General features: G+C 61.1%; 1 protein-coding gene across 1 annotated transcript; it reads right to left on the bottom strand.

Moving 5' to 3' along the window:
* On the bottom strand, positions 821 to 24453 carry PDZD4 (PDZ domain containing 4). Its single transcript, XM_005674011.3, is given in 10 exon segments — positions 821 to 2396; positions 2399 to 2715; positions 2718 to 3513; positions 3703 to 3813; positions 4043 to 4144; positions 4452 to 4514; positions 5006 to 5104; positions 5523 to 5613; positions 6615 to 6868; positions 24087 to 24453. Coding segments are annotated over 10 exon segments (2370 nt in total). The 5' UTR covers positions 24147 to 24453; the 3' UTR covers positions 821 to 1919.

Raw genomic sequence — 25847 nt, forward strand, 5'->3', positions numbered from 1 at the left:
GCCGGTGGCCTCGGGCTCCAAGTCCAGCCAGTTTTCTGCACCGGGCCAGGCCCTGCAACCCCACCCTCCACGGGGGCCCCTACGGGACACCTGGGCACAGGGGCTGCCCTGCCCGCTGCCGAGGCCTCTTGGGGCTGAGGAAGGTGGTGTCTCCCCTTTGCCGCTTTGCGCCAACAAGCCCTTTTCTCCCTTCAAGCCACTGGTGTCCTCGTGACACGCTGGGCCTTTCCTCCCAGCTGCTCAGACAGGGGTGGCCTCGCCTGTTCTCTGAGCACCGTATCTGGGGCCGCGCCGCGGGATTTCCTGCTCACGCCTACCTTAGCAAAACAGGGCAATTGCGGTCCGGTGTCTGTCCAGAATAGTGAGCCTGGGCCCACCGCCCGGACTGAGCAGGGTTCCTGCTACTTAGCTGAGGCCGAATGGAACCTCTGGGAGTCTACTCAGCATCTTCTGGGCGCTAGGCCCTGTGGGGTCCCCAAGTAGGAAGGCAGCTTGTGCCTTCCAGAAGCCCCCAGCCCCTTGCCCCTGCCAGGGCACGGAGAAGGTAGAACCCACGTCTCTAGCCCTCCACCAGAGGCCTCGTTCACACACCAGGGCCAGTCCTGAGCCAAGCCTCTGCCAACCTTCCTGCATCTGGGACCAGTTCTGTGACATGTGGGGCCTCTGCAATGATTCAGGTGGCTCTGTCCCTCCGCTCGGAGTACAGGATGCTGACTTCACAAGACCTCGCTGTTCTCAGTGAACCCAGCTTTCCATTGACCCACTCGGCCCCCAAACCAGCCCCATGGCGCGAGGAGAATGAACAGCAGGAGGCCCGGAGTCACCCTTGAAAGGCAGCTTGCTTTATTCTCGCCTGCCAGCAGGGGGCAGGAGCAGGCAGCCTGTCTGCCTCCCATCTGCGGCTCTCGGAGCCAGGGAAGGGCCCTGAGGCCCGCTCGCACAGCTCCCTGAGGGCTGCCCTGTCCACACTCGCGGGAGTGGGGTGTGGGGCATCTCCCCAGTCAGCCCAGCTGGCTGCTCCCCAGCTCCGCGCAGGTCTTGTCGCCAAGGTCTTCTGCTGCTACTCAGGGGACGTGGCTTCTGGACCCTCACACCACTCAGAGGAGAAGCCGAGCCCCGGATGGCGTCGGGCACAGCCCTGGGCACAGCTACTTCTTCTTGGATAGACTCCGCCCCTTCAGTCCCTGCTGTCCTGGCTCGGGCTCTTTCTTAGTCACCAGGGAAGGAGGTACCCTCCAGGGTGAGCTTCCTGTCCCCACACCGCAGTGTGGAGGGCACCTGCAAAGCTGCTTCCCATTCGCGCCTTCATTCCCCGTCTGCCCCCCACCCCCCTCCCTCCCTTCCCCCCACCCCCTCCTTCCCAGCCTTGGGGATCCCACCTTTGTCAGGCTGCCTGAAGGAGCTGCCAGCCCCCAGAGCAGGTTCACAAAACAAACAACAAAAAATAACAACAATTGGCAAGCACAGAGGGGGGAAAAAGCACAAAAATCAGGGTTGCCCTTGAAATCTACAAAGAATGGAGGCTGCCGACAGCAAGAGGAGCCGGACACTCCCTTGTGCTTGGGACCGTCTTAGCCTCTCCTCGGCTTCCCTGTCCCCAAGTACGCTCGCGGACAGCCCTCTGGAGGGGTGTGCATGTGTGTGCACATGCGTGCACACGCACACACACTCACAGCGGCAGGGGGGCCGATACAGGTCTGCCCCCAGGCCAGCTGTTGACGTGCGCGCTGTACTCGGGGAGGAAAGGTCCCTTCTCCGTGGGGGCCTCTGTCTGGTACCAAAGCCCTGTGTGCGCACACGCGCGCGCACTCTCTCTCTCTCTCACACACACACACACACACACACACACACACCACACACACACACACGCTAGCTTCTAAGGGAGAGCAGGAGACAGGGTCCTGGGAGGCTGGCTGGACTCAGACAGTGGTGACGGAGAGCAGAGGGTTGTAGACCCGCTTGCCGTCTGCCGAGCGGGTGCCGTGGGCCAGCATCTCCTGGATGGTGATCCAGTTGTCCAGGATCTTCTTGTTCCGCTTCTTCATGGTTTTGCGGTGGCTCAAGGCGATGATGTTGAGCTCGGCCTTGCTGTCGCCGCTCTGCTGCTCCCGCAGGCACTCCAGCCGGCTCTGCATCATGAACTCACGCCGCTTCCGCTGCTCCCGGGCCCGGATCAGGTGCTGCTTCCGCTCCTCTTTGCTCCAGTAACGGCCCATCTTCATCTCGCTCACCGCGTCGTCGTCGGTGGTCATGCCGCTGCGCTCCTCCCGGATCTTCAGGGCCCGGGCTTTGAGGAGGCGGTCGCGCACCGGTCGCTTGGCCACGTAGCGGGTCCCGTCGCTGCGCACCTTGACCTTCCACTCCATGCGGGGCGCTTCGGTGGCCGCCGCCGCCGCTGCCGCCGCCGCCGCTGCCGCCGCGGCCGCCCCCCCACCCGGGGGCCCCCGGCCAAACCGAGAGGGCCGTGGCCCAGCTCTTCCAGGCTGCGCGGCGGGGCCAGCTGCATGCAGCTGTGGTAGTGCTCACCCTCCTGGCCCTGGCCGCGGTGGCGGCGCGACAGGTAAGGGCTGCCTTCGGGGCCCACGCGCTCCAGGGTCACCCCGGTCTTGGGGCTGCGGCGGACACGCTCCTCTGAGTGCTGTCTCCGGGCCACCTCGGGGTCCCGGGAGAGGGACCGGAACTTGGCGGGACTGCCCTGCGGAGGGGTGGCCTTGGGGGGGTGGCGACGGGGGGGCCGGAGGGGGTCCGGTTCAGGTTGGAGTTGCCGGCGGCGGCGGCAGCGGCAGCGGCGGCCCGCCTCAGGGGGCTCTCCGCCAGGGGCTCGGCCAGCAGCGGGGTGCTGCGGCAGCTCTCGCCCGTGTTGTAGGCACTGGTGCTGTCCTTGTCCGACTTCTCGGGCAGCTCGGAGATGTCGGACAGCTCGTGCTTCTTGGGCTCGCCGGCCCCCAGGTCATAGAGGCTCTCCTCCTCCAGCAGCCAGGCCTTCATGCAGCGCTCCCGCAGCTGCTGCATCTTCTGCGCCCGCAGGATGTTGCGGCACTTGAACTCGAGGTGCCGCAGCTCCTCCTCCAGCACGGCCATCTCGTGGCCCACGCTCTCGTTGCGGTTGACGTCCAGGGCGCCGTTGCCACCAGAGGCCCGAGGGAAGAGGAGACCCAGCTGGTTGCCGTTCTCCAGGTGGCACTTGATTTCCAGCAACTCCCGGTAGCGCTCGTACTCCTCGTCGGTGAGACCCGGGACCTCGGCGCCACCCAGCCCGGCCCCCTCGGCCAGCAGGGAGTCCATGCTGAAGTGGAAGTCTCGGCCCTGCACGGCGTCCCCTTGCAGGCCGAACTTGCGCAGGGGCCCCGGCGTATTGGCGGTGCTCAGGGGCTCGTCCCCCAGCAGGTCGTGCTCAGAGCTCTCCTCGTTGCGGGTGCTTTCGTCGGTCCGGCCCACCCCGCTATCCAGCTCCTGGCTGTTGCTCAGGCCCGGCCCCGCATCGGGGGCCGCCTTCTCCTCTTCGTTTCCAAGCTGGGGCAGGAAGAGGAGCCCCCCTCAGTCTGGGAGCCGAGGGCGGGGCCGCCGCAGGAGGACAGGGATGGGGGGGCTTTCCAGCTTTGGGGTCTAGTCCATTTCCCACCCACCCCCAGCCCCCCCTCCTTCTGCCCTCGTGCCCGCCCTCCCCGCCGCTGCCGCTGCCGCCCCTTCTTCCTTCCTCACCTGCTGGGCAGGGGGGGATTTCAGTTTCCGTGCACGCAGGTCCCCCTCATTCTCGGAGCCGAAGTCATCCAGGAAGTCATCCCGGTCACTGTCCTTCCACCGTTTTGCCAGCTGTGGAGACAGGCCCGTGCAGTCCCCACCGCCTTAGTAAGGAGCCCCCCCAAACACCCCCTCCTTGCATCTAGGTCTCAGCCCGCTTGCCTGGGAAAACGGGCCCCGGGGGTCCACCCACCCTCTGTCAGTGCCAGGTTACGGGCATGTCTGTGTCCTGGTCAGTAGCTTTCAGGACAGAAAGCAAGCCCCCTGGCAGGGGACCCAGGACGCCCTGCTGGCCACGCACCTGGCTCTCCGGCCGGGCCACCAGCAGGGAGATGTTGGTATTCTCCTCCTGGCTCAGGATGGCCACCGCCTCCTCTCGGTTCTGGACGTCCACGCCATTGATCTGTGACAGGCCAAGGGACAATCAAAGAGAACCCCGGGGCTGGCTCCAGAGCTGGCCCCGGTTGGGCTGCTCTGACAAGATGGAAACAAGTGGGAAACGCCGGGGGGAAGCCAGCCGGCACAGGCAGGGGCACACGGGCTCGGAGACAGCATTCAGTGCTCGTGTCCAAGGCACAGCAGGAAAGGCTGGCAAGGCAGTGCGGGCACAGCGCAGGTTCTCAACGGCCTCGGGCTACGCTCTGAGCAGGGGGGAGCTGGGGGTGGCCAGGGAGAGTTGGCGGGGCCCTTGGCCCGCCCGCCTTGCTCACCTGGATAATTCGGTCTCCCTCGCGAATCCGGCCATCTTTGGCGGCGATGCTGTTGGGATTCACCTGCAAGGCACAGGCATCGTGGGGACGAGGCTCCGTCCACAAAGGTGCCCTTTCAGTAAGAAGGGGCAGCCTCGTCTTGGGGCCCCCAAGAGAACGGAGGACTGATTTTTCTGAGCATGGCAAAATATGGGAAACTATGCAGACCCGATCCTGCCTTAGCCTTGCCCCCCGTGCCACAACGAACACAGGTCTCCTGGGAAGGAGCGCCTGGCTGCACGCACACTGAAGCCGTGGGCTGCCCTGGCCTCGCCGACGGGCCCCCCCCCCGCCCCCTGCCGTGATGCTAAGCTGGGTCCTTCCAGCCAGTGCGGTGAGGCTGGGGGATGGGGTGGCGGGGGGGATGCTTCCCGTGCCAGACCCTGCGTCAGGTCAGGTCCTGCCTGCTACCGTGGTGCCCTGGCCCCTCGACGGGTGGGCAACCCAGGCCGGCGCACAGGAAGGTGGCGGCCTGCAGCGCCCCTGCCTCAGCAAAGCCCCGCCCCACCTCATACCTCTCCGACGTAGATGCCCAGGTCCTCCTCGTCATCCGTGCGGTAGCAAACCATCAGGCCCAGCTTGTCGCGGTGGCTGGTTTTATAGAGCTCCACCTCCTGCCACACGGGGGATAGGGAAGCAGAGGGAGAAAGCCCCGGACACGTGTGAGCCCTGACCCCCGGAGCCTGGCGCCTGAGCTGTGGGTCCAAGGGTCTCTCTTACCATCCCAGGTGGCGCCCGTGTCCAGCGGTCTCCCCTACCAGGCAATGCCCAAGACACACACACAAGACACACGGGACAGACGTGCGTGGGACACAGACTCACCAACACAGACTGACCGAGGGACCTCACCCGTGCCCTCCCCGACTCGGCCCAACTTGGCGCTTGAGCCTGAGTAACGGGCTCCACGCCAGAAAGGGCCGCGAGGCCCAGCCACCCCGGGGGTGGGGGTGGGGGGGCAGCAGGAGCCAGGCCTGAGCTGGGCCGCAGACAGCCGGCCTGGGGCTGGCTCCCGAGGCTGGCCGCCCAGCTCACCTCATACTCCAGCTCGTCCACACGGTCTGCCTCCTGTGGGCCGCCCTCCATGAACTCCGCCGGGTCATAATACTCATGGCTGATGGGGGGGCTGCCCAGGAGAAGTGGGGCGTCAGGCCGTCTGCTGCTCTCTCCCTAGCCCCAGCTTCCGGGCTGGCCAGGCCCCAAGCGCTCTGCACGGAGCCCTGCTCTGTCTGGGTGCACGGCTGGCCGGAGGCGGCCCAGCTACCTTCTGGAAGCCCATCCTGAGCTACATGCATCCATGCAAAGACCAGGACGCTCCCTGGAAGCGGAGCGGCGTGAGGGCGCCGACCCTGAGGACCCAAGCATGCCTAGCTCTCCCCGCCCAGACTCTCCTAACCACAGCTTCTCCAAACTGCAGGGCCCCTCCCGCCCGGCCCTGGCCCCACTCATGCAATGCCCCCAGGAGTTACCCAGGCCCTGGATGACGGCTGGGGGGCGGAGGAGGACCCACTGTACGTCCAGGGGCAGCCCTCCTCGCCCCAAGGCTAAGCGTGGCTGCGGCCAGCCCCAGGCCTACCTCCCTGCCGCCCGGGTCAGTCTAAGGAAATGAACCACCAGGCCTGGAGGAGAGGCCCTTCTTCCGAGCGGGCCAAAGAAAGAAGCCGAAGAGATGGAGGAAGTTCAGAACAGGGAGGGGGATGGGACAGACAAGGATGCAAGAAGATTCAGGGGGTGACGCTTGTGAGGCGGAAGACGATGGGGCGGCAGAAGAGGAGAGAGGATGGAGGAGCTGAGGACCTCAACCTTCTGGCAGCAAGATCGCAGGACGGTGCTCCCCGGCCCTGGGGGTGGATGCACTGGGGAGCCTGCCTGCGGGACTGCCCCGGCCCCATCCACCAGCTGGCGTCCGGCCTGAGGCCAGAGGCCCGGGGCTTCCTGAGCCCCGGGATGCCAGTCGGCTCTGGAGGCCAAGGAGCCTACTTCCTGCCCGAGAGGGCAGCCAGCTGGGGTCTCCCTGCCACGGCCAGCGCAGCAACAATGCAGCCTCTGGGTGGCATGGGGATGGCGGCCCCAAGTGGCGTGCCCTCTCTGGAGGCAGGGCCCGGGGCCCTCCTGAGGGCAACTCACAGCTCAGACAGGACGTACGGCTCCAGGATGACCATGGGCGGGGTGGGCGGGCGCAGCTTGCCCAGCGCCATGATATGCTCGAAGGTGATGTCGGTCTGAGTGCCACTGTCCACCAGCTGCAGGTCGTGGCAGGAGCTGTCCCCCCGGAGGCGGGGACTGCGTCTCAGCACCTGGATCACCAGGGGCTCCTTGGAGGAGCGCAGGGCCTCCAGGGTTTGCTCCTGAGACAGCTTGGAGAGCTCCTTCCCGGTCACCTGCGGCAGAGACACGCCCCCATGAGGACCTGCGGCGCCCGCCGGGGTTGGTCGGCGCCCCCTCGGCGCCCTCGTGCCCAGGCGGACCCCGCTTCTCAGCCCTGCCCCGCCGTGCAGGGTGGGGAGCCCGGAGCCCGAGCCCGGGCACTGGGGCTGGCAGCTGCCCTGGCCCCTCCTGTGGCCGCCTCCTCCGGGGAGCCCTCCTGGCAGTGACCGAGCACCTGCCGATGGGAGCCGGTCGACACACGGGTTCCGGTGGGTGGGAGAATCAGGAAGAGCAAGAAGCCTCAAAGGACAGGATCTCTGTCCTCGAGGCAGCAACGACCCGCCAACACACACGCGGCCTGAGAGGGGCCAAGGAAGCGGCCTGAGAGGGGCCAAGGAAGCGGCCCCTACAAGACCACTGCCCTTGTTTGGGCTCCTGGCCGGCATCTCCCCTGGACCCTGACCCCCGCAGCTCGTTCTGCACATAAGGAAACCGAGCCTCAGCAAGACGAAGGGACTGAGGCAAAGTCAGAGTCTGGGACAGGGGAGGAGGAGGCCCTCGCGGGCTGGGGGCCCAGGACAAGGCCAGGCTGGAGCAGCCTTGAGAGAAGATCAGGCCTTCGGGCGGAGGCCCGCAGAGATCCGGGGGGGGGCGGGGCACAGCCGCGCTCAGAGCCAGGCGAGCCCTCCAGGGAGGGGGTGGTGGCCCATCTCCCAGGCCCTGATTCCCGCAGCAGCCGGCAGGCATGGGGCCCTGGGACAATCACTTTCCTGCTGGAGAGCCCAGCACCACACACCTCAATGTGCAGGTCCTCCGAACAAATCCCGGAGGATCAGAGAGCATTCCTGGAGGGGGGCTGGCGCAGGCCGTTCGTAGGCACTCAGCAGCCTGGAAAGGCTGTTGAGGGCCCGGGGAGACCACACACTGTGGGGGATCCCCAGATGGCTCCAGCCCACCGTTCACCAGAAGTGCTGCAGCCCTGCCGCCAAGGAAGCACAAGAAGGGGGTGGGGCAGGAGAGGGGCCAAGTCCCCACAAAGTCACCACGGAGAGCACAGGGCCCCAGGAGCGGGTGTCTGCCTGGGGCCAGAGCCTCTGTAGGGTGGGGGGCATGTGGGCAAGGGTACAAGCTGTGGGGTGGGGGGGGAAGCTCAGGGGTGGGGTTATTCATAGATGCCCAATGCAACTGCAAATTCACGTCTTCTGGGCGACAAGGACCAGGCCAGCCTCTGGATGTCACTCCAGGAAGTCAGGTTGTCACAGAACCACACAGGGAGTCCTGGGGCCCCCTGGCCAGCCAGTGGCTCCCCGAGCCATGGAACCCACATCACCCCCTTTCTGCTGCTTGCTTATGTCCTTGCAGATAGTAATTTCAGTTTTTGTTTCCCATCTCCCCAGACTTGTCTTGTTCTTCTGTGTATTTTTTGTCTAATTATAAAAGAAACAGTTTCACTGCAGAACATTGGAAACAGAGAGAACCATAAAGAAGGCAAAAACCACCCAGCATCTCAGGGATGGGACAGGTGCGGAGGTGCTGGCCTATTTCCTTCCCAGTCTTTTTCACCCTCCGACTGAGGCCCCCGGGGGCCGGTGTGTGGACCATGCATGACCTACTGTCCATCACCAGGGGTTCCCAATATTTTTATAAAGAAGGTGGTTGCAAAGACATATTTTTTGGTACATTCTGCATCCATTTTTCTATGTATATCTTTGTGTAATCTATGGCTGTTATGTTGGAGAAAATTTGAGAAAGTGAGATTATTAAATCAGTGAGTATCAGGTAAACAGCTTGTCAGCCAAGAAGGCATTTATTTGCAACAAATGCTAAGTGTAAGAATGTGGTTGGGGAGTTCCCCGTGGAGGACGGCTTTTTGGGTTCATGCGGAAACGGGGATTCAAAACTTCACCTGGGAACTTCCACATGCCTTGGGTGCAGCCATACAATAAAACTGAAAAAAAAAAAAAAAAAAAAAAAAAGAAGGTGATCGGTACAGCTGGGGAGGAAGGGGAGTTCCTGTTGTGGCTCAGCGGGTTTAGCACCTGACGCTGTCTCCATGAGGACGTGGGCTCCATCCCCGGCCTCTCTTCAGTGGGTTAAGGATCCAGCGTTGCTGCAAGCTTCGGTATAGGTCACAGATGCAGCCTGGATCTGGCACGGCCGTGGCTGTGGTGAAGCCACAGCTGCAGGTGCAGCCGTAAAAAGAAAGGAAGAAAGAGAAGGGGAGGAGGGCGCGGAGGCCGTGGGCTGAATGTCCTGCAGATGCGCGCAGGGGGAGGCGTGTGAAAGGCGTGGCCAAAAAATTTAAAGGCAGTGAATACACCGAGCTCTTGGCTAATTATTTCACCACCCGGTCCAGGTAGTTATCTGTGCCCTTAGAGTTCCTCGGTCTCGTGTGGCTGGAAGGAGACACCATACGACGGTGTTCCTTCAGTGACATCAGGCTGGTGACTGTGGTGGGAGCATTCACACCACGGAAGTCGCCCATCACTCCAAACCAGAGCTTTGGGTTTCAGAACATTCAGCCCTTAAGTCAAGGGCTTCCGTGGGAGGCGGAGGGTGGAGCAGTCCCCAGCATCTCTGGGGGGGCGGGGGATCTCGCATTTGCATGGTGTGCAGGGGGAAGCTCAGGTGACACTGAGAGACAGGGATGTATTTCTCCCTGGAAATGTTACCAGCAGCAGCGTTGCTATGGAAACTGGGTCCAGGCAGTGGGAGGGGAGCGCAGGGTGGGCTGGGATGTCAAGCGGGGGATGGGCGCACACAGCCGGAGCACCTCAGATGGAGGCCATCGGAGTGATGCCTGTGACAGCCTTCCCAGCGACCCATGTGGCGCTGAGCAGAGGCAGGTCTCCGGGCAGAGAGGCTCGGAGCTCCTGGGCCCTTCAGCGCCTCTCTCGTGACCGGTAAGGGCCAGTGAGGGTGTGGGCGCCTGACACAGGCCGGGACTCCCAGCCAGGAAGGGTGAGGGGGACGAGGCCAGGCACACGGGAAGGATCCAGTGTTTGGCCTCTTCTCGCTCCTCCACCCTTTTGCCATAGACACTGTGCACTGGTGAAGCCACCATTCGCATGTCCCTGCCCTGGTCTGAACCCAGGAGGCCTCCCTTCGGAGTCCCACTCCGGCTAAGGCTCCCACCTCCACTGCTGCTACTGCTTCAAAGCCAGGCCAAGCACTCCACGACGGATCAAAGCCCTAAGGGGACAAAGCTACCTTGAAGGCAAGACAACAATGTCTTTATGAGGTTGACATAGCGAAGCGATTTTTTTTCTTCCTTTTTTTTTTTTGGCCACACCCAAGACAATCTGGAATTTCCCGGGGCAGGGATCGAACCTGCATCCAGTCACTGCAGAGAGGCCGCCAATCCTATTACACCAAGGCAGGAACTCTGGCTGCACAATTCTTGTGTGTGTGTGTGTGTGTGTGTGTGTGTGTGTGTGTGTGTGTCTGTGTGTGTGTGTGTGTGTGTGTGTCTGTGTCTTTTTAGGGCCGCTCCCGCGGCATATGGAGGTTCCCAGGCTAGGGGTCCAATCGGAGCTGTAGCCACCGGCCTACACCACAGCCACAGCCACAGCAACGCGGGATCCGAGCCACATCTGTGAACTACACCACAGCTCACGGCAACGCCGGATCCTTAACCCACTGAGCAGGGCTAGGGATTGATCCTGCATCCTCATGGCTACTAGTCGGGTTCATTACCGCTGAGCCACGATGGGAACTCCTACACAATTCTTAAGATTAAAAGGGGGGGGGCAAACGAGAATGGAAAAGATACAAATTTGTCTATGTGAAAATGTGAAACTTCTGGACAACAAAAGACAGGCTGAGAGAAGAGCCTTCCAATGCAGAGACGGGACAAAGGATTATCCCAAATACAGAATTCCTGGAACACGCAGAACTCGCAGGGAAGCGGGCATTCAAGGAAAAGGCGCCCAGGACCTGCTGCAGAGCACGGGGAACTGCTCGGTCTTCTGTGAGGACCCGCACGGGAGCGGACACGAGCCCAGCAGAGCCAAGCTCCGCGTTGTAAGCCATTGTAAAGGGCGAACACTGCGAAGAGCCCAAGGGCCTGCCATCGGCAGAACGGATCCCCAAATCGTGCTGTGTTCGTCTCCGCGATTTGTGGCAACACACGTGCCCAGGGTCAGGGATAGGGCAAGACGCCAAGGCCAGCGAGGTTGTGATGCTCAAACGAAGCCTATACGTCTCCATACTCCCCAGGGAGGGGCAGCCAGGGGAGGCCAGCTGGGCAGCTCTTGCTGTCACCCATCAGGACGTGGACTGGGTGAGACTTGGGGGCCCAGAGGATTCTGGCCTGGGTGACAAGGGTGACATTACCGGTATTACTAAAGGGCAACCGTGTCAGGTTCCGCGCTTCGGCCGGGCTTGTGAAACAGACACTAAGAGCATCTCTGCTTCACAGATGAGGAGCCGGGGCACAGGCCGTTCAGGAATTCACCTGGGGGAGCGGGGGAGCGGGGGCCGCCCACTGCAGTCACACCTGACCTGAGGATGCCAGGGAGCCACGACCGTCTCCCTCCTCTGCCTGCAACTTCGGGTCCAGGAGGCCCCGAAACGGAAGGGGCCGCTCCCGGAGCCTGGAGGCCCAGAGGCAACGAAGGAGGCCAGGTGGGGGCAGGGCCTTCACGGCAGGATCTCTGGCCTAGAAGGCAAGGAAGTGATTCTAGGGATGTGGCCCAAAGGGTCCCAGGCCCACCCCAGGGAACACGAGGAAGCTGGTTCTAGAAAGCTGGAGAAGGGCTGGGCGCAGGGCTGCCAGTTAGCCTCAGGCCTGGGTCAGGACCTAGCAGCTACCCCCCCATCCTCCCCACTGGCTCTGGAACTGCCTTCGCAGAAAGGGATCTGTGGGTGGCCAAGGTGTGGGCCCAGCCCCGAGTCTGAGCAGAAGTGGGCCGGAGGCCCGGAGTGGGTGCCCAGCAACGAGGAGGCAAGGCAGAGGCAGCAGAGCCCAGGCCCTCCCTGCCTGCACGGGGGCTGCCACGAAGCGGGGTGACGGTGGGAGGGGTTCGGGAGAGGAGACGCCGAGCCCGACCTCAAAAGGAGGACCGGGTCTTTGGGGGTGAGTAAGGAAGGGCACGGCTCCCGACCCCCGGCCTCAGAGGCTGAACGGGGCAGGGAGTCTGGGTGCCTGGGCCCTTCACGTGCTGAGGGCGACGACCCTGGCGGACCTCACTCTTGTACCCCTCAGGGGGCTGAGGACAAGGGACAAGCCCACGCTGTGCTCTGTCCACAGGGCTCCTCCAGAGGATCAGAGGGACAGAGAAGAATGAGCCCAGGAGGTGGGGGGGGCTCTTCCCCCACCCCTCCATGCCCTTTCGGAAGCCTGTTTCAAGCTGTGAACACAAAGCTGAGCGCAACTGAACCCAGCACACACAGCCCTCCCTAAGGGTCTGGGCCGGAAGGAGGGCGGGAACGGGGCAAAGCTGCCCTTCAGGACGCCCACGGCAGGGCCGGGACACCAGGTCAGCACATGGGGCACAGGTGCACCATTGGCAGGAAGATCCTGCCAATGACACACGTTCCCCAACAGGGCAGCCTGCCGCCTGCTCGCCCAGCACGGCTAGAACTGGGGGAACAACCGTGGGCAAGGCAGACAAGCTCCCACGTCGGGGGAAGCCAGTGCCAGGGCGGAACCAGGCAGGGAACGAGCGTTCAGAGCCCAGCATTCCATGGTGGAAAATGCCAGGGTGGGAGCCGCTTTCCAGAAAGTGCATGGGGATAGCCTCTCTGGTGACACTGGAACTGAGACCTGAAAGATGACAAGGAGAAGAACACTCCAGCCAGTGCTGAGCCCTAGGATGGCATGACAGTGCTTGCTGGCGAATAATACACGCCATTACCTCGGCCTCCGTGAGAAGGCATGAAAGGGACAGGGCGGAGGCCGGGGACAGACCAGGAGACAATGGCAGTGGCTCAGGCCAGAGGACAAGGGACCAAGGAACCGCAGGGAGGAGGGACACCTAACAAGCGCAAAAGAAGGAAGATACCCAGCGTCACCGAAACCACAGTGAGACATCACCACACGCACTGGGACAGCTGAAAGCAACGCACAGAAGGTCACTGCTGAGGAGGCTGTGGAAAAACTCAAGCCTCGGACATCGCTCGTGGCAGGGTCAGTGGAGCAGTGGACGAGGACAACTCTCCAGCGTTCCAGCAGTGCCCAAAGTAAATGAAAAGAGGCACCCGGGGTTCCCGCTGTGGCACGGTGGGTTAAGAACCTGAAGAGTTCCCATTGTGGCTCAGTGATTAGCAAACCCAACTAGTACCCATCCTCATGGGTTCGATCCCTGACCTTGCTCAGTGGGTTAAGGATCTGGCCCTGAACCATGGTGTAGGTCACAGAGGAGGCTTGGATCCCGAATTGTGTGTGGCTGTGGTGTAACTGTGGTCCAATTCGACCCCTAGCCTGGGAACTTCCATAGGCTGCGTGTGCGGCCCTAAAAAGAAAAAAGAAAAAAAGAAAGAAAAAAAGATTCTGAAGTTTCCATCGTGGCGCAGTGGTTAACTCATCCGACTAGGAACCATGCGGGTTCGATTCCTGCCCTTCCTGCCCTTGCTCAGTGGGTTAAGGATCTGGCGTTGCCGTGAGCTGTGGTGTGGGTTGCAGACTCGGCTCGGATCCCGTGTTGCTGTGGCTGTGGCGTAGGCCGGCGGCTACAGCTCCAATTGGACCCCAAGCCTGGGAACCTTCAGATGCCGAGGGAGTGGCCCTAGAAAATGGCAAAAAGACGAAAAAAAGAAAAAAGAAAAAAAGAATCTGACTGCAGGGGGGCAAGTTGCTGCAAGGGTGCGATTTAGATCCCCAAGCAGGCACAGTGAGTCATAGGATCCAGCGTTGCCACAGGAACTTGGAACTTCCATAAGCCGCGGCCATTAAAAAAAAAGAAAAGAAAAAGAAAAGAGGCGCCCAAGCAAAAACTTGTACACAAATGTTCATAGAAGCAAATCTTTTTTTGGGGGGGGGCTCACCCCCGGCACATGGAGGTTCCCAGGCTAGGGGTCAAATCAGAGCTACAGCTGCTGGCCTGCACCACAGCCACAGCAACGCGGGATCCGAGCCGCATCTGCAACCTACACCACAGCTCACGGCAACGCCAGATCGTTAACCCACTGAGCAAGGGCAGGGATCGAACCCGCAACCTCACGGATCCTAGTCGGATTCGTTTCCACTGCGCCACCACGGGAACTCCGAAGCAAATCTTAACAGCCAAACTTTGGAAGGGACCTAAATGCCGGGCAACGGATGGATGAACACAATGCGGTGACATCCACATAGTGTGAGGGAATTAAGTCCTGACATGTGCTTCAACGTGGGTGAAAACAGTCTGGTGAACAAAGGGCCACGTACTGTTTGATGCCAGAACAGGCAAATCCATCAGGAGGGAAAGTAGATCAGCGCTTGCCGGGGGCTGGAGAAAGGGTCAACGGGAGTGCCAGCTTCATGGCAGGAAGTCCCCTTTCGGGGTGAGGACCACATTCTGGACCTAGGTGGCAGTGATGCCTGCACTCGGCAAAGGTACCAACTGTCACTAAGGGCAAACTTTACGGCACATATATCCTCCCACAAATTGAAATTGCCGCCTGGATCTGCAGAGATCTCCCATGTCATCATCACTGCTATTCATTCACCCAGGGATTGTTCTTGATCTAAACTCCTGAGATTTAGATCACCCGCGGACTGCGGCCCAAGGAGGACCTGAGGCACCCCGCCACTGAGCAGCAGGGGAGAGGGACACAGAGCTTAAGTCCGCTGGAGGGAAGGAAGCCGGCAGTGCGCCACGGAGGGGAGGGGGACCCCCAGATGCCCCGTAAAGACATAGCGTTTGGGAGCTTTGGCAGAGAACAGGGTGGGGCGCCGTGGGACTGTGGCTTGGGGCTACAGTTGAGCCCGTCGTTGGGGTCTGACCGGGAGCGACACCTGAGAGGGTCCGAATGATGATGGGAAAGGTAGATTCAGAAGCGGACAAATTCAAAATGCCAAAGAGAGGGAGGAAAGACCTGGAGAGGCCTGGGGGCCACTGGGAGAAAAGTGAGGGGAGCCGGGGTGGGGGGCGGGGCGCCACGGAAGGGACATGTCCGTGGCAGGTGAGACAGAGGGGCTGACGTGTGGGCCAAGGGGACCGCGAGGAGAGGGGGACGAGGGGGCAGACAAGAGCAACGCCAGAAGCTCGGCGGGTAATCGCGACAGGGCGGTGGGTAGGCGGGCACCGGGGAAGGCAGGGCCCCACCCCGCCCCGACTCCCGCGGCGAAAAGGGGCGCCCGGGGCGGGGCCGAGGCGGCGGAGGGCGGGGCCGAGGGGCGCTCGCCCCGCCCCCGCCCCGGGGCGCGGAGCCGCAGACAAAGAGCGCGCGGCGTGGCGGCCGAGCGAGGCTGGCAGCCCCGCGGAGGGGCGCGCGATCGCCGCCCCCACAGCCTCGGTCCTCCACCCGGGCGGGGGCGGCTCTCGGGCCCCGCTCCAGGCGGCCCGGCGCGGCTGTGCCCGGGTGGAGGTGGGCTCCGCGTGGGAGGCCCTGACCAGGCTTTCCCAGCGCTCAGATCAGCAATCTGCGAGCAGGCGGGAAGAGGGGCGGGGAGGCGGGGGCAAGAGCCCTGGCCCCGGCGACGAGGGGTCCCGCGGGAACGGCGACTCCCCGGGAGGCCTGGGAACGCTCCTCCCATCCATGGCAACCCGAGGAGGGGGATTAGCTACCTGATTCTAGGGGCGCCCACGGTTGGGGTGACTCTCCCGACCCCACTCCGCGGATTAGGAAAGCGAGGCGAGGAGAGACCAGGAACTGCGAGTTACCCTCTGTCCCGGCGCCGGCGCAGGGCGGGCTGTGTCTCTGGCTGCCGCGGGGACCGGCAGATCGACACTGGACGGGCCGAGAAAGGAGAAGCCCAAAGAAGGCAGCGCGCCCGGTGCGCCCAGCCTTTGCGCAAGTCCTCATTCATGTGTTCCCAGCTCTGGATTTTCCAAACTGTCAGCCCACAGGAGGGGACACCTGGCTGACAGTGGACATCTGCCTTCCTCTCACCCTCCTCACTACACACACTGCAGAGGCTTCCCTCCCAGCGAACCGAGGACAAGTCTCCAGGCACAATCAGCGCTTCCAAGTCTCGCCAGCGGTACCATGAACGCCCCTTGAGCTTTTGTTTTCTGCCGGGTTCAGGATCACACCTTTGGTTATGTCTTGTTATGTCTCCACTCTCCTTCAATCTAGAACAATCTCTCCACTCTTCTTTTTTTTTTTTTAAGTTTCCTGACACTGCCCTCTTGGAAAAGTCCAGGACAGTCACCTTGTAGACAGACCCGGAGCCTGGATTTGCCCGATTCCTTCCTGGTTAGATTCAGCTTAGGTGTTGTGAGCAGAGCAGAGTCTGGGGCCTGCTGTGTCCTCCCCCGCCCAGGACACACGGGGGAGTGGGGGGCTGTCCCATCGTCAGGGAGGCTCGGCTTGGTCGGGGGGTGCCTGCCAGGTCCCTACCTGGTAAAGCTGCCTTTTCCCTTCTTCATGCACCAGGCATCTGGGCTTGAGACCCTGCTCCCATCCTCGTCGCTGACAACCCAGGATGATCCCCCTCGGTGAACTGCACTGGCGGCTGCCAAATGCCTAATTTGTTAGAATTCTAGCGGGGACACAGCACTGCACCCCAACAACAAGTCACTGGCCCAGTGAATGTCCCCTGTCAAGGCTGCCTGGACAAGCCAGACCGTCTAGGCCCAGTGGGCGCCTCTGTGCCTACTACTCTTTGTGCCCAGGGGCAGGGGCGAGAGAGGGAAGCCCGGGAGGCCTTTAGCTCAAAGGACTTTCAGTGTTTTGGGGGTGGTGTGTGTCTGCGTACCCACACGCACTGCCTGAAGGTGGGTAAGGATGTAGGTGATGGGAACGGAGGCCGGTTAGCTGTGGGCGGCCCGGAAGAGTTGCTGTCCCTTGGGGCCCCACTCGGGCAGTCAGCCCTGGAAACTGACATCATTTGGAGGGTCCGCGGTTTAGCCCAAGTCCTGCCTGAGGGCTGATACTCGGATGTCGTCTGAGGACCATCCCCCGGGGCGCTCGTGAGTCACGCAGAATCCCAGGCCCCACCCTGGATCTGCTGAAGCAGATCCTCCGCATTTTGACAAGGTTCTCAGGGCAGGGTTATGCTGGCCCGGAGCGCCCCCTCCAGGAACCAGGGAGGACTTGGACACCCGGGGACAGGATTCAGGGTCTCTCCCCACCCTGTCCCCTTCCCCAAAGCTGCCCAGTAGGTTGGTGGTGCCCACCCATGATATGCCGAAATCTGATCCACCGGCCATGGCGCCCCTGCCTCTCCAGGCACCATGGGTGACAACTGAAAAACACCCCCACACACACCTCTGGGCCAGTTCCCAGTAATCAAAATGATTTTTTTTTTTTTTTTTGCCTTTTTTAGGGCCGCGGCATATGGAGGTTCCCAGGCTTGGGATCGAATCAGAGCTGCAGCTGCCGGCCTACACCACAGCCACAGCAATGTCAGATCCAAGCTGCGTCTGCGACCCACACCACAGCTCATGGCAGCGTCGGATCCCCAAGCCACGAAGCAAGGGCAGGGATCGAACCCGCAACCTCACGGTTCCTAGTCAGATTTGCTTCCACTGCACCACGACGGGAACTCCCAAAATGATATTCTTTATGGCGAGCTCTTCATTTCCACTGCTCAACGCAAGGCTGAGGAAGAGACAGGTGGCATTGCAAAAAGGGGAGGTGCCTTGTCACAGCCAAAGACCCAAAGCCAGCTCCCAGCTGCGGCTTCTCAATCTTTGCTCTTTTGGCTCAGCTCATGTGCACAAGGACCCCAGGTGCCCCTACCTTGGTTTCTGTGCATCTCCTCAGTAATTTTTTGGCCACACCCATGGCATGTGGAAATTCCCTGGCCAGGGACCAAACCTGCACCACAGCAGCAACCCACGACAGTGGCAGTGCTGGATCCTTAACCTGCTGAGTCACGAGGGAGCTCCAAGCTCACTAACCTTAAACGTTACACCTCAACTCAGGGCCCCTCTGCGGTTTTTCTCCCCTTTCTTTCATATTAGGAAAACCTAAAAAAGTCCCTCTGTGGCACAGTGGGTTAAGAATCCACTGCAGCAGCTCAGGTCGCTGCAGAGGTGCAAGTTCAGTCCCCAGCTTGGCACCCTGGGTTAAAGGATCTGGCATTGCTGCAGCTACAAAGTAGGTCCCAGCTGCAGCTCAGAGTCAACCCCTGGCCAGGGAACCTCCATATGCCAGGGCTGCAGCCATTTAAAGAGAGAAAAGAAGGGAAAGAGGGAGGGAAAGGAAAGGAAAAGAAAAACCCTCAGTTCTCCTGTGGTTCATCAGGTTAAAGATGTGACACTGTCACTGCAGTGGCTCAGGTCGCTGCTGTGACGTGGGTTCAATCCCTGGCCCAGGAACTTCTTTCTGTATGCCACGAGCACAACTGAAAAACAAAACAAAACAAAACACCCTCAAAATAATAGTGGACGTTCTTCTGTCAACGGACAGCAATTGTAACCTGTTCGTGAGTAACGCCTTTTCCAGCAACTCCCACGCCTTCACAACAGCCACTCCGCCCCCCCCCCCCAATGAGATCCCAGGGACCCAGGGGAGCGCTGAGTCCCCAGGGGCAATGACCCCAGGAGGGAGGTGCTCTGTATTCTCACACAGCAGGTGAGAAAGCGGAGGCCCTGAGCCAGTGAGCGCTCCGTGCTTTGCTCCCTCTGGGAGGTGTACGCGCGCTTCTTGTTTTTAAAGCTTAACCGGGTGTAACTGCCGTGTGATCAGTTGTGCACATTGAGAGCGAACAGGGACCATTTCCATCGTCCCCGGAAGCCTTCTCATGCCCCTCGGTCATCCCTCCCTCCCTTCCACCCATCCCCGCAAATACTGATCTGCTCTCTGTCCCTGCAGGTTAGCTTGCATTTTCTAGAATTTTCTATCAATGGCTCAGACAGATAGATCCATGACAAGAGGGTCGTGGTGTCAGAGAGAAGGACACAGGCCCGGCACACAGGGGCACTAAGAAAGGCTCTAAGAGGTGACAGCATGACCTCCCTTTCTACCCTCTGTGACCTGGCTCCTTCCTACCTCAACACACATGACCCGCCCCACCCAGGTCCTCTCCAGATTTTGCAAGCTCTGCTGGTGCCCCACCCCATGCCCCCAGCGCCGCACCTGGTTAAGTATCCCTGGAGGACCAGACTGGGATCACAGAACTGGAGCTGGCGTTCAGACCTGCTGCCCTGAAAGCTCAGCCTGTGAAAGACGACAGCAGCAGAATAAAAGGCCAAAACCACAGCATCCCCCCAAGAGCCACAGAACAACCATTTGACCAGAATCTAACAATCCTTCGTGATAAAAACACGCCAACTAGGACTAGAAGAGAACTTAACCTGATAAAGAGCACCTACCACAAACCCACAGCTAACTTCATACCCCCTGATGAAAGACTGGAAGCTTCCCTCCAAGATCGGAAACAAGGCAAAGATGCCCACTGCCACCACTTCCATTCAACGTGGTACTGGAGGTGCTGGCCAGAGCAATTGCGCAAGAAAGAGAAATAGAAGGCATTCAGCTGGAAAGGAAGTAGAACCACCACCTCTACTGATTCTTCAGAAAATCCTGAAGAAGCCACTAAAAAACTCCATGAGCTAATAAATCAGTTTAGTAAGAATGCAAGATAGACGGCCATAACACAAAAATCAACCGTACTTCCAGACAGTGGCAACGAGAAAGATGAAAAGAAAATTAAGAAAACAGTTCTACTGACAATAGTATCATGAAGAATAAAATACTCCAGGAGTTCCCGTCGTGACACAGTGGTTAACAAACCCAACTGGGAACCATGAGGTTGCAGGTTGGCTCCCTGGCCTCGCTCAGTGGGTGAAGGATCCGGCGTTGCCGAGAGCTGTGGTGTAAGGCGCAGACGCGGCTCGGATCCCGCGTTGCTGTGGCTCTGGCGTAGGCTGGTGGCTACAGCTCCGATTGGACCCCTAGCCCGGGAACCTCCATATGCCACGGCCCTAAAAAGGCAAAAAGACAAAAATTAGTTAATTAAATTTTTAAAAAAAGAATAAAGTACTCAGGAATAAGTTTACCAAAAGTGCAAAACACTGGATGAAGAAACTGAAAACCCAAATAATGCCTTGTTTATGGGTAACACCCCCTCAAACGCAATGCAATATTCAGTGCAAATTCAATACATATTCAAAGCAATAGTCAATACAAGTTGGATGCAAGTCCTACAAGATTGCAGCTGGCTTCTCAGAAATTGGCACGCTAACCCTAAAATTCCTATGAAACTCAAGTTATCTAAAAGACAAAACAGGGAGTTCCCATTGTGGCTCAGTGGTAATGAACCTGAACTAGCATCTATGAGGATTCGGGTTCGATCCCTGGCCAGGCACAGTGGGTTAAGGATCTGGCCTTGCTGTGAGCTGTGCTGTAGGCAGCAGACCTGGCCTGGATCCTGAGTTGCTGTGGCTGTGGCGCAGGCTGGCAGCTACAGCTCCTATTAGACTCCTGGCCTGGGAACTTCCATATGTCACGAGTGCAGCCCTAAAAAGCAAAAATAAGTAAGTAAAAATAAATCTAAAAATAAGTGAAAGAGACAAAACAACCCTGAAGAGTACAAAGCTGGGGGACTCACACCTCAAAATTTACTTACAAAGCTGTAGGAGGAGTTCCCGCCATGGCACAACAGGTTTGATCCCTGGCCCAGTCCCTAGCCAGGAACAGTGGGTTAAGGATCCAGAGGTTCTGCCCCTGCAGCTCTGCTCTGATCCTTGGCCCAGGAACTCCACAGGCCATGGGGCAGCCAGAAAAGAAAAGAAAGCTGTAGTGAAGGCAGTGTGCTGCTGGCACAAAAGGATATAGACATTTCGCCAGAAAAGATATGCAAATAGCCAACAGCACAGGCAAAGATGCTCATCAGAAAATGCTTCTGGGAGTGCCTGCTGTAGCCCAGTGGGTTAAGAATCTGACTTCAGTGGCTCCGGTCACTGTGGAGGCGCAGGTTCAACCCGCGGCCAGGGACAGTGGGTTAAGGACCTGGCGTTGCCAGGAATTTCCATACAAATTAAAAGAAAGAGAGAGAGAAGAAGGAAGGAAGGAAAGAAGGAAGGAAAACGCATATAGAAAACACAGTGAGATACCAGCTCAAACACAATAGGACGGCTATAATCAAAAACGTGTTGGGGAGGATGCGGAGACACTGCCCGTGGGAAGGTAAGACGGAGCGGCCCCCGTGGAAGACAGTTCAGCAGCTCCTCAACGCCATGACCACAGGACCCAGCAATTCCGTTGCTGGGTACAAACCCCAAAGAGCTGAAGGCAGGGACTCAAGGGTCAACACTGTTCACAGCAGCCAAACGGTGGAAAGGAGTCAAACGCCCATCAGCAGATGAACGGATAAATCGTATGCGGTATAGTCACACAAGAGGATATTATGCAGCAATAAAAAGAAATTTAGAAACATGGATGAACCTTAAAAACCACGATAAAGGAAGCAGCCAGACACAAAGGTCACATCTCGTATGGTTCCGTTCGGAGGAAATGTCGGGAACAGGCAAATCCACGAAGATAAGCAGACGAAGGGCTGCCGGAGCCTGGGAGGTACTGGCTGGGGGGAACGGGCACATGACTGCTAATGAGGACAGGGTTTCTTTCTAAGGAGAGCGAGAGGTGCTGGAATTAGAGAGTGGGGAAGCTTGCACAACTCTCCAAATAACCAGAACCCACTCACTCAACTGTACGCTTTAGGAGGATATGTGAATTATATCTCAACAAAGCTGTGGGCTTTGTTTTTGTGTTTGTTTTAAGTGCCCATGAACCATGGGGAGGAAAGAGCCTGGAACTCAAGGCTGGACTAGAGCCTCGGGAGCTCTTAACCCGGGGGTCAGAGACCTCTGGGGATCTGGGAAGAGGCTGCAGGGTACCCGGGCATAAGGGAAGCCACGTGGCAGGTGGTGTAGGGTAGCTGTGCGTTTCTCTGGCCTGCACTGTGTCCACCTTATTCTGGTGAGGTAGGTGCGGAGGCCACAGGCAGGTATGGCCAAGCCAGGGAGAAGCACCTCGAAAGCTGGGAAGCGCCAGTGTTTAAGGAGATCGGGGCAGGTCAGGTCAGGCCAGGAGAAGCTTCCGGCTGCACCCAGGACACCAGCCCCCAGACACGGAGTCATCTTGGATGGCTCATGGGTTTCCCCGCTATCTGGATTTTTTTTTAATTCAATTCTCTTTTGTCTTGCCTTGATTTCTAAAGGTAGTTCCCTTTTAAAACTGCATCCAGTCTCTGATTCTGTCCAAACTCCTGCAGGAGCTTTAAAAGGGAGCAGCATTCCCAGGGATGGGTCCGTGAAGGCTGCGGGCCGCTGGCCTGCGGCGCTCCTCGCCCCGGGCTTGGGGACTCCCTCTCCAGGAGAAAAGCCTGGCCCAGGGCTCTCCTGCCCAGGTTCACCTGAAGCCCTCCTCCGACAGGAAGCCTCCCTGAAAGCAGTCTCAGCCTCCCCCCCCCACACTGCCATGGGGAACGCCGGGGGTCACAGCGGTGTTGTCCCCCTACCGTGGCTCACTTCAGGCCTGTGCTGCGGCGCAGGTTGCCCCCCCCTTTCCACACATCCCCACGGGGGTGGCCTTTCACCAAGGACTGCATCGGTCCCTCTCAGAGGAAGTCAAGAGCCAGCCGCTTGGGATTCACTTGCCATTTGATGGAATGATTCCAAGAAAGGAAAAGCAAGGAGGATGGAACCCCACGGCCTCAGCAACCAACCAGCGTGGCCCACCTCCCGCCGGCAGCCCTGGTGCCCACCACCGGGATTCCAAGGGACCGTCTCCCAGTCCCAGGGTCATTCCTGAGCCCGATGCCACGACAGGGAACGGCCAGGCGACCGGGGAAAAGCAGAGGGCCCCGCCCTCCCAAGACCCCCCGGGAGAGCGGATGAGGAAAGCCGCCTGGCTCGGGCAAGAGTCCCGGTCTCGCCCGCTTCTAGCTCCCGCTCACAACGGCCAGAGGGACTAGGATCACAGCGCGAAAGCAGGACACCCTGGGCCTCCCCAGTCCCCAGATGCACTGATCCTTCCCTCCCCACTGCGCCCGGCCAATGCCTCGAGGGGGATCCCCCTATTCTTCTGAGGAGACCCCATTTTCCCAGCCAACACGTCTCTGGCCTGCACTTGCTCCCCAGTCCGGACCTATAGACCCGGAATAGAAAAGCATACCTGTCTGCGCCCGGTCTGCCCCTGGATCCCGACTCCCTCTGACCTTGAACTCCCTCCACTTAGCCCTGGGGGCGTCTCAGGCCAAGCCATCCGGGACATTTCTCCATACGGCTCTCTGAGCGCACACAGAAAGTACACACACGCGGGGCCGGAGGAGCCTCCGCGCACACACAGACGGGGCACAGGCACGCACTCACGAAGTCACGCCACGCACAGGCAAGGAAGCCGGGGCTCCGGGCCGCGGGGCTGGGCTCCGGGTCCGAGAGCGCGCGCGACCTGGGGTCTCCCCTCCCTCCCCGCCAAACGTAGCCCGGTCCACGCCCCCCACCACCCCAGGAGCCGAGGGCCTGAGAGGCGTAGAGCGGGCCGGGCACCGACGCCCGCAGGCTGCCCTTCTGGCAGACCAGGGACAGCCACTCACCCGAGGCTCCCAAGGCCTGGGAGCCCACCGTTTGTTTGGGCAGGGCCAGAGCGGAGAGTGGATGCCAGGCGTCTGCGGGGCCCCGGGGCGGCCTGCGCGCTCCTGCACCCCTGGCCCACAGGGACCTGGATTCGCCCCCCACCCCCCACCCCAGCCCCGCGCTGCGGGCGCCCAACTCCTTCCCCCGCCCTGGGTCCTGCCGGGCGAGCGTGTGCGGGGTACGAGGCCGTTGCTACGCAACAACCTCCATCCCGCGCCGGCGCTGGCAGCGACGGGTTTCCCAGCTCCCCGACCCGGGGTGCAGGCGCACGGGACCTGGGCCGGGACCAACTTCCCGACCCGGGCCGATCTGGACCCTGGGCTCCAGTCCCAATCTACTCTGGGCGCCCAAAGGATGAGCCCCTCACCCTTTTCCCGGCGCAGCTATCTCTCCCCCATCTGTGCCCGGTTCCCACGGAGCACCAACACCCAAGCAGCCCCAGAAACTGAGGGCCAGGCTGACTCCCTCCCTCCTCCTCTACGAGCCTCCAGGCCCTCCCCGGCGGCCAGCGCTGCTCCAGGTGCTGCCCACGCCCCTCGCCCCAGCGGCCCAGCCGCCCTACCTGAAGCATCACTTTGTACTGCTCCTCCGGCTTCTGGACCACGCACATATTACATCCCATGGTGCTGGCCGACGAGGGGAAGAGGGCGGGAACGGGAAAACGCCTTTCACTGGCCCGTGAGCGGGACCTCGGGTCCCGGGCCGGGGCCGGGGGCCATACCCTAGCGCGGGGGGCGGGCCGCCTAGCGGGGGAGGGGGGCACGCCCCCGAGGTGGGGGCCGCTCCACGCCCCTCGGATTAACCCTTAGCTGGCTGAGGCCAGGCGCGGGCATGCTCCCTCGCACCCGGCCAGAAAAAAAAAAGGGCGGGGGGGGGATGGGCGGGCGCGCCCGGCGTTGCTAGGCTGCGGCCCCCCCAGGAGGCGCGGGGGCGCGCCAGGTCGCCGGGGGCCTTTAGGGGCCGTGGGCCGCGCGCCTCCCCGCCCGCGGGGCCCGCCGCTGCCGCTGCCGCTGCCGCCTCCGGCTCCCGCCCATGGCCACCAGCCCCGGGAGCCCGGCTCTCGCGCTCGGCGCCGTGGCCCGGCCAGCCGACTGGGGGGCGGCGGCGCGGCGGCGGCCCCCGCCCGCGGCCAGGCCCGCGCCCGCCCTCCCGCCTCGCGCCCGCCGCGCTCCCGGCGCTCCCGGCGCCTGCTCTCCGGCCGGCAGCCGGCTCGGCGGTCTCCGGCTCCGGCCCCGCACGACGGGCACAGCGCGCGCGCCCACGGCGGGGGAGGGGCGCGGGGCGCGCGCGCGCGCGCGGGAAGCGCGGCCGGGGGGAGAGCGCGAGCGGCGCGGGGCCGCGGGAGCCGGCGCGGGAGGCCGGGGGCGGCGCCTCGACGGGGGCGGGGGTCCCTGGCTCCCCGCGGTGCCCGGCGTTTCTCCGCGAGCCCCCGGCACGGTCTGGGCCGCCTGCGGCGTGCCAGCCCTGGAGACGGGGCTCCTGTTCGGAGGAGCGTCCCCCGGGCTCCCCCGGAGAGCTCGGGCCCTCGCGAGGGAGCCGCGGCCCCAGAGCCTCGACCCCTCCCTCCCTCCGGCTCCCCCGGCATGACTGCTTCCCCTTCGACTCAGCCGGTCCCTCGCTGTCGTGGAAATGGACACCTTTGTTTAAAGGTCTTATTTGAAAGCGAGCATTGTTGTTAATAATAGTAAGAAACATCAAAAAGCATGAGGCGGGGCGGGTCGTGGGGCGAGCCGGCCGAGCGGCCTCGGGGTCCCCCGGGGCCGCCGCGGGCACAGGACTGGCCCAGCCAGTCCGCTGTTCCCGGCCTGCGCTCAGGCACAGCGCCCCAGCGTCGCTCCATGTCTCGCTCTTGGCTCCCGCAACCGGTCCTGGCTTCTTGGACAAGCCTGTAGAGGGAAGGAAGGCCTTTGCCTGGAAAGCAGCCCCGGATTGAGGGCTGGGTCCCCACGGGTGTCAGGGAAGGCTGCTGAGCCCAAGCCCTCTGGCTGGAGACTATCACTTGATGAAATCGTTGCATGCTTCTTTTCCAGGCTTTGGCAAGTGACAGAATTATTAACCACACAGGGCTGTTTAATTAAACGGCAGTGGTTGGCGAGGGCTGCTCCAAAGCCCTTCTTTCCTCCCTGACTCCTGGGAATGAGGAGCGGCGGGCTTGCCTGGAGTCTGGAAAAGGGACTTGGGTTTCCCAAAAAACACACCTCCAGACAAGGGCTGGTGCGCAGGTTGCACATGTTTGTTAGAAGGTCGACTCAGGGAAATGAAAGGCAGCACAAGGGGACATTCTCAAGTTGGTCTCTGCACTTGGAGCTGCTGGGACGCCACC

The sequence above is a fragment of the Sus scrofa genome, chromosome X (assembly GCF_000003025.6).
Source record: "Sus scrofa isolate TJ Tabasco breed Duroc chromosome X, Sscrofa11.1, whole genome shotgun sequence".
NCBI lineage: Eukaryota > Metazoa > Chordata > Mammalia > Artiodactyla > Suidae > Sus > Sus scrofa.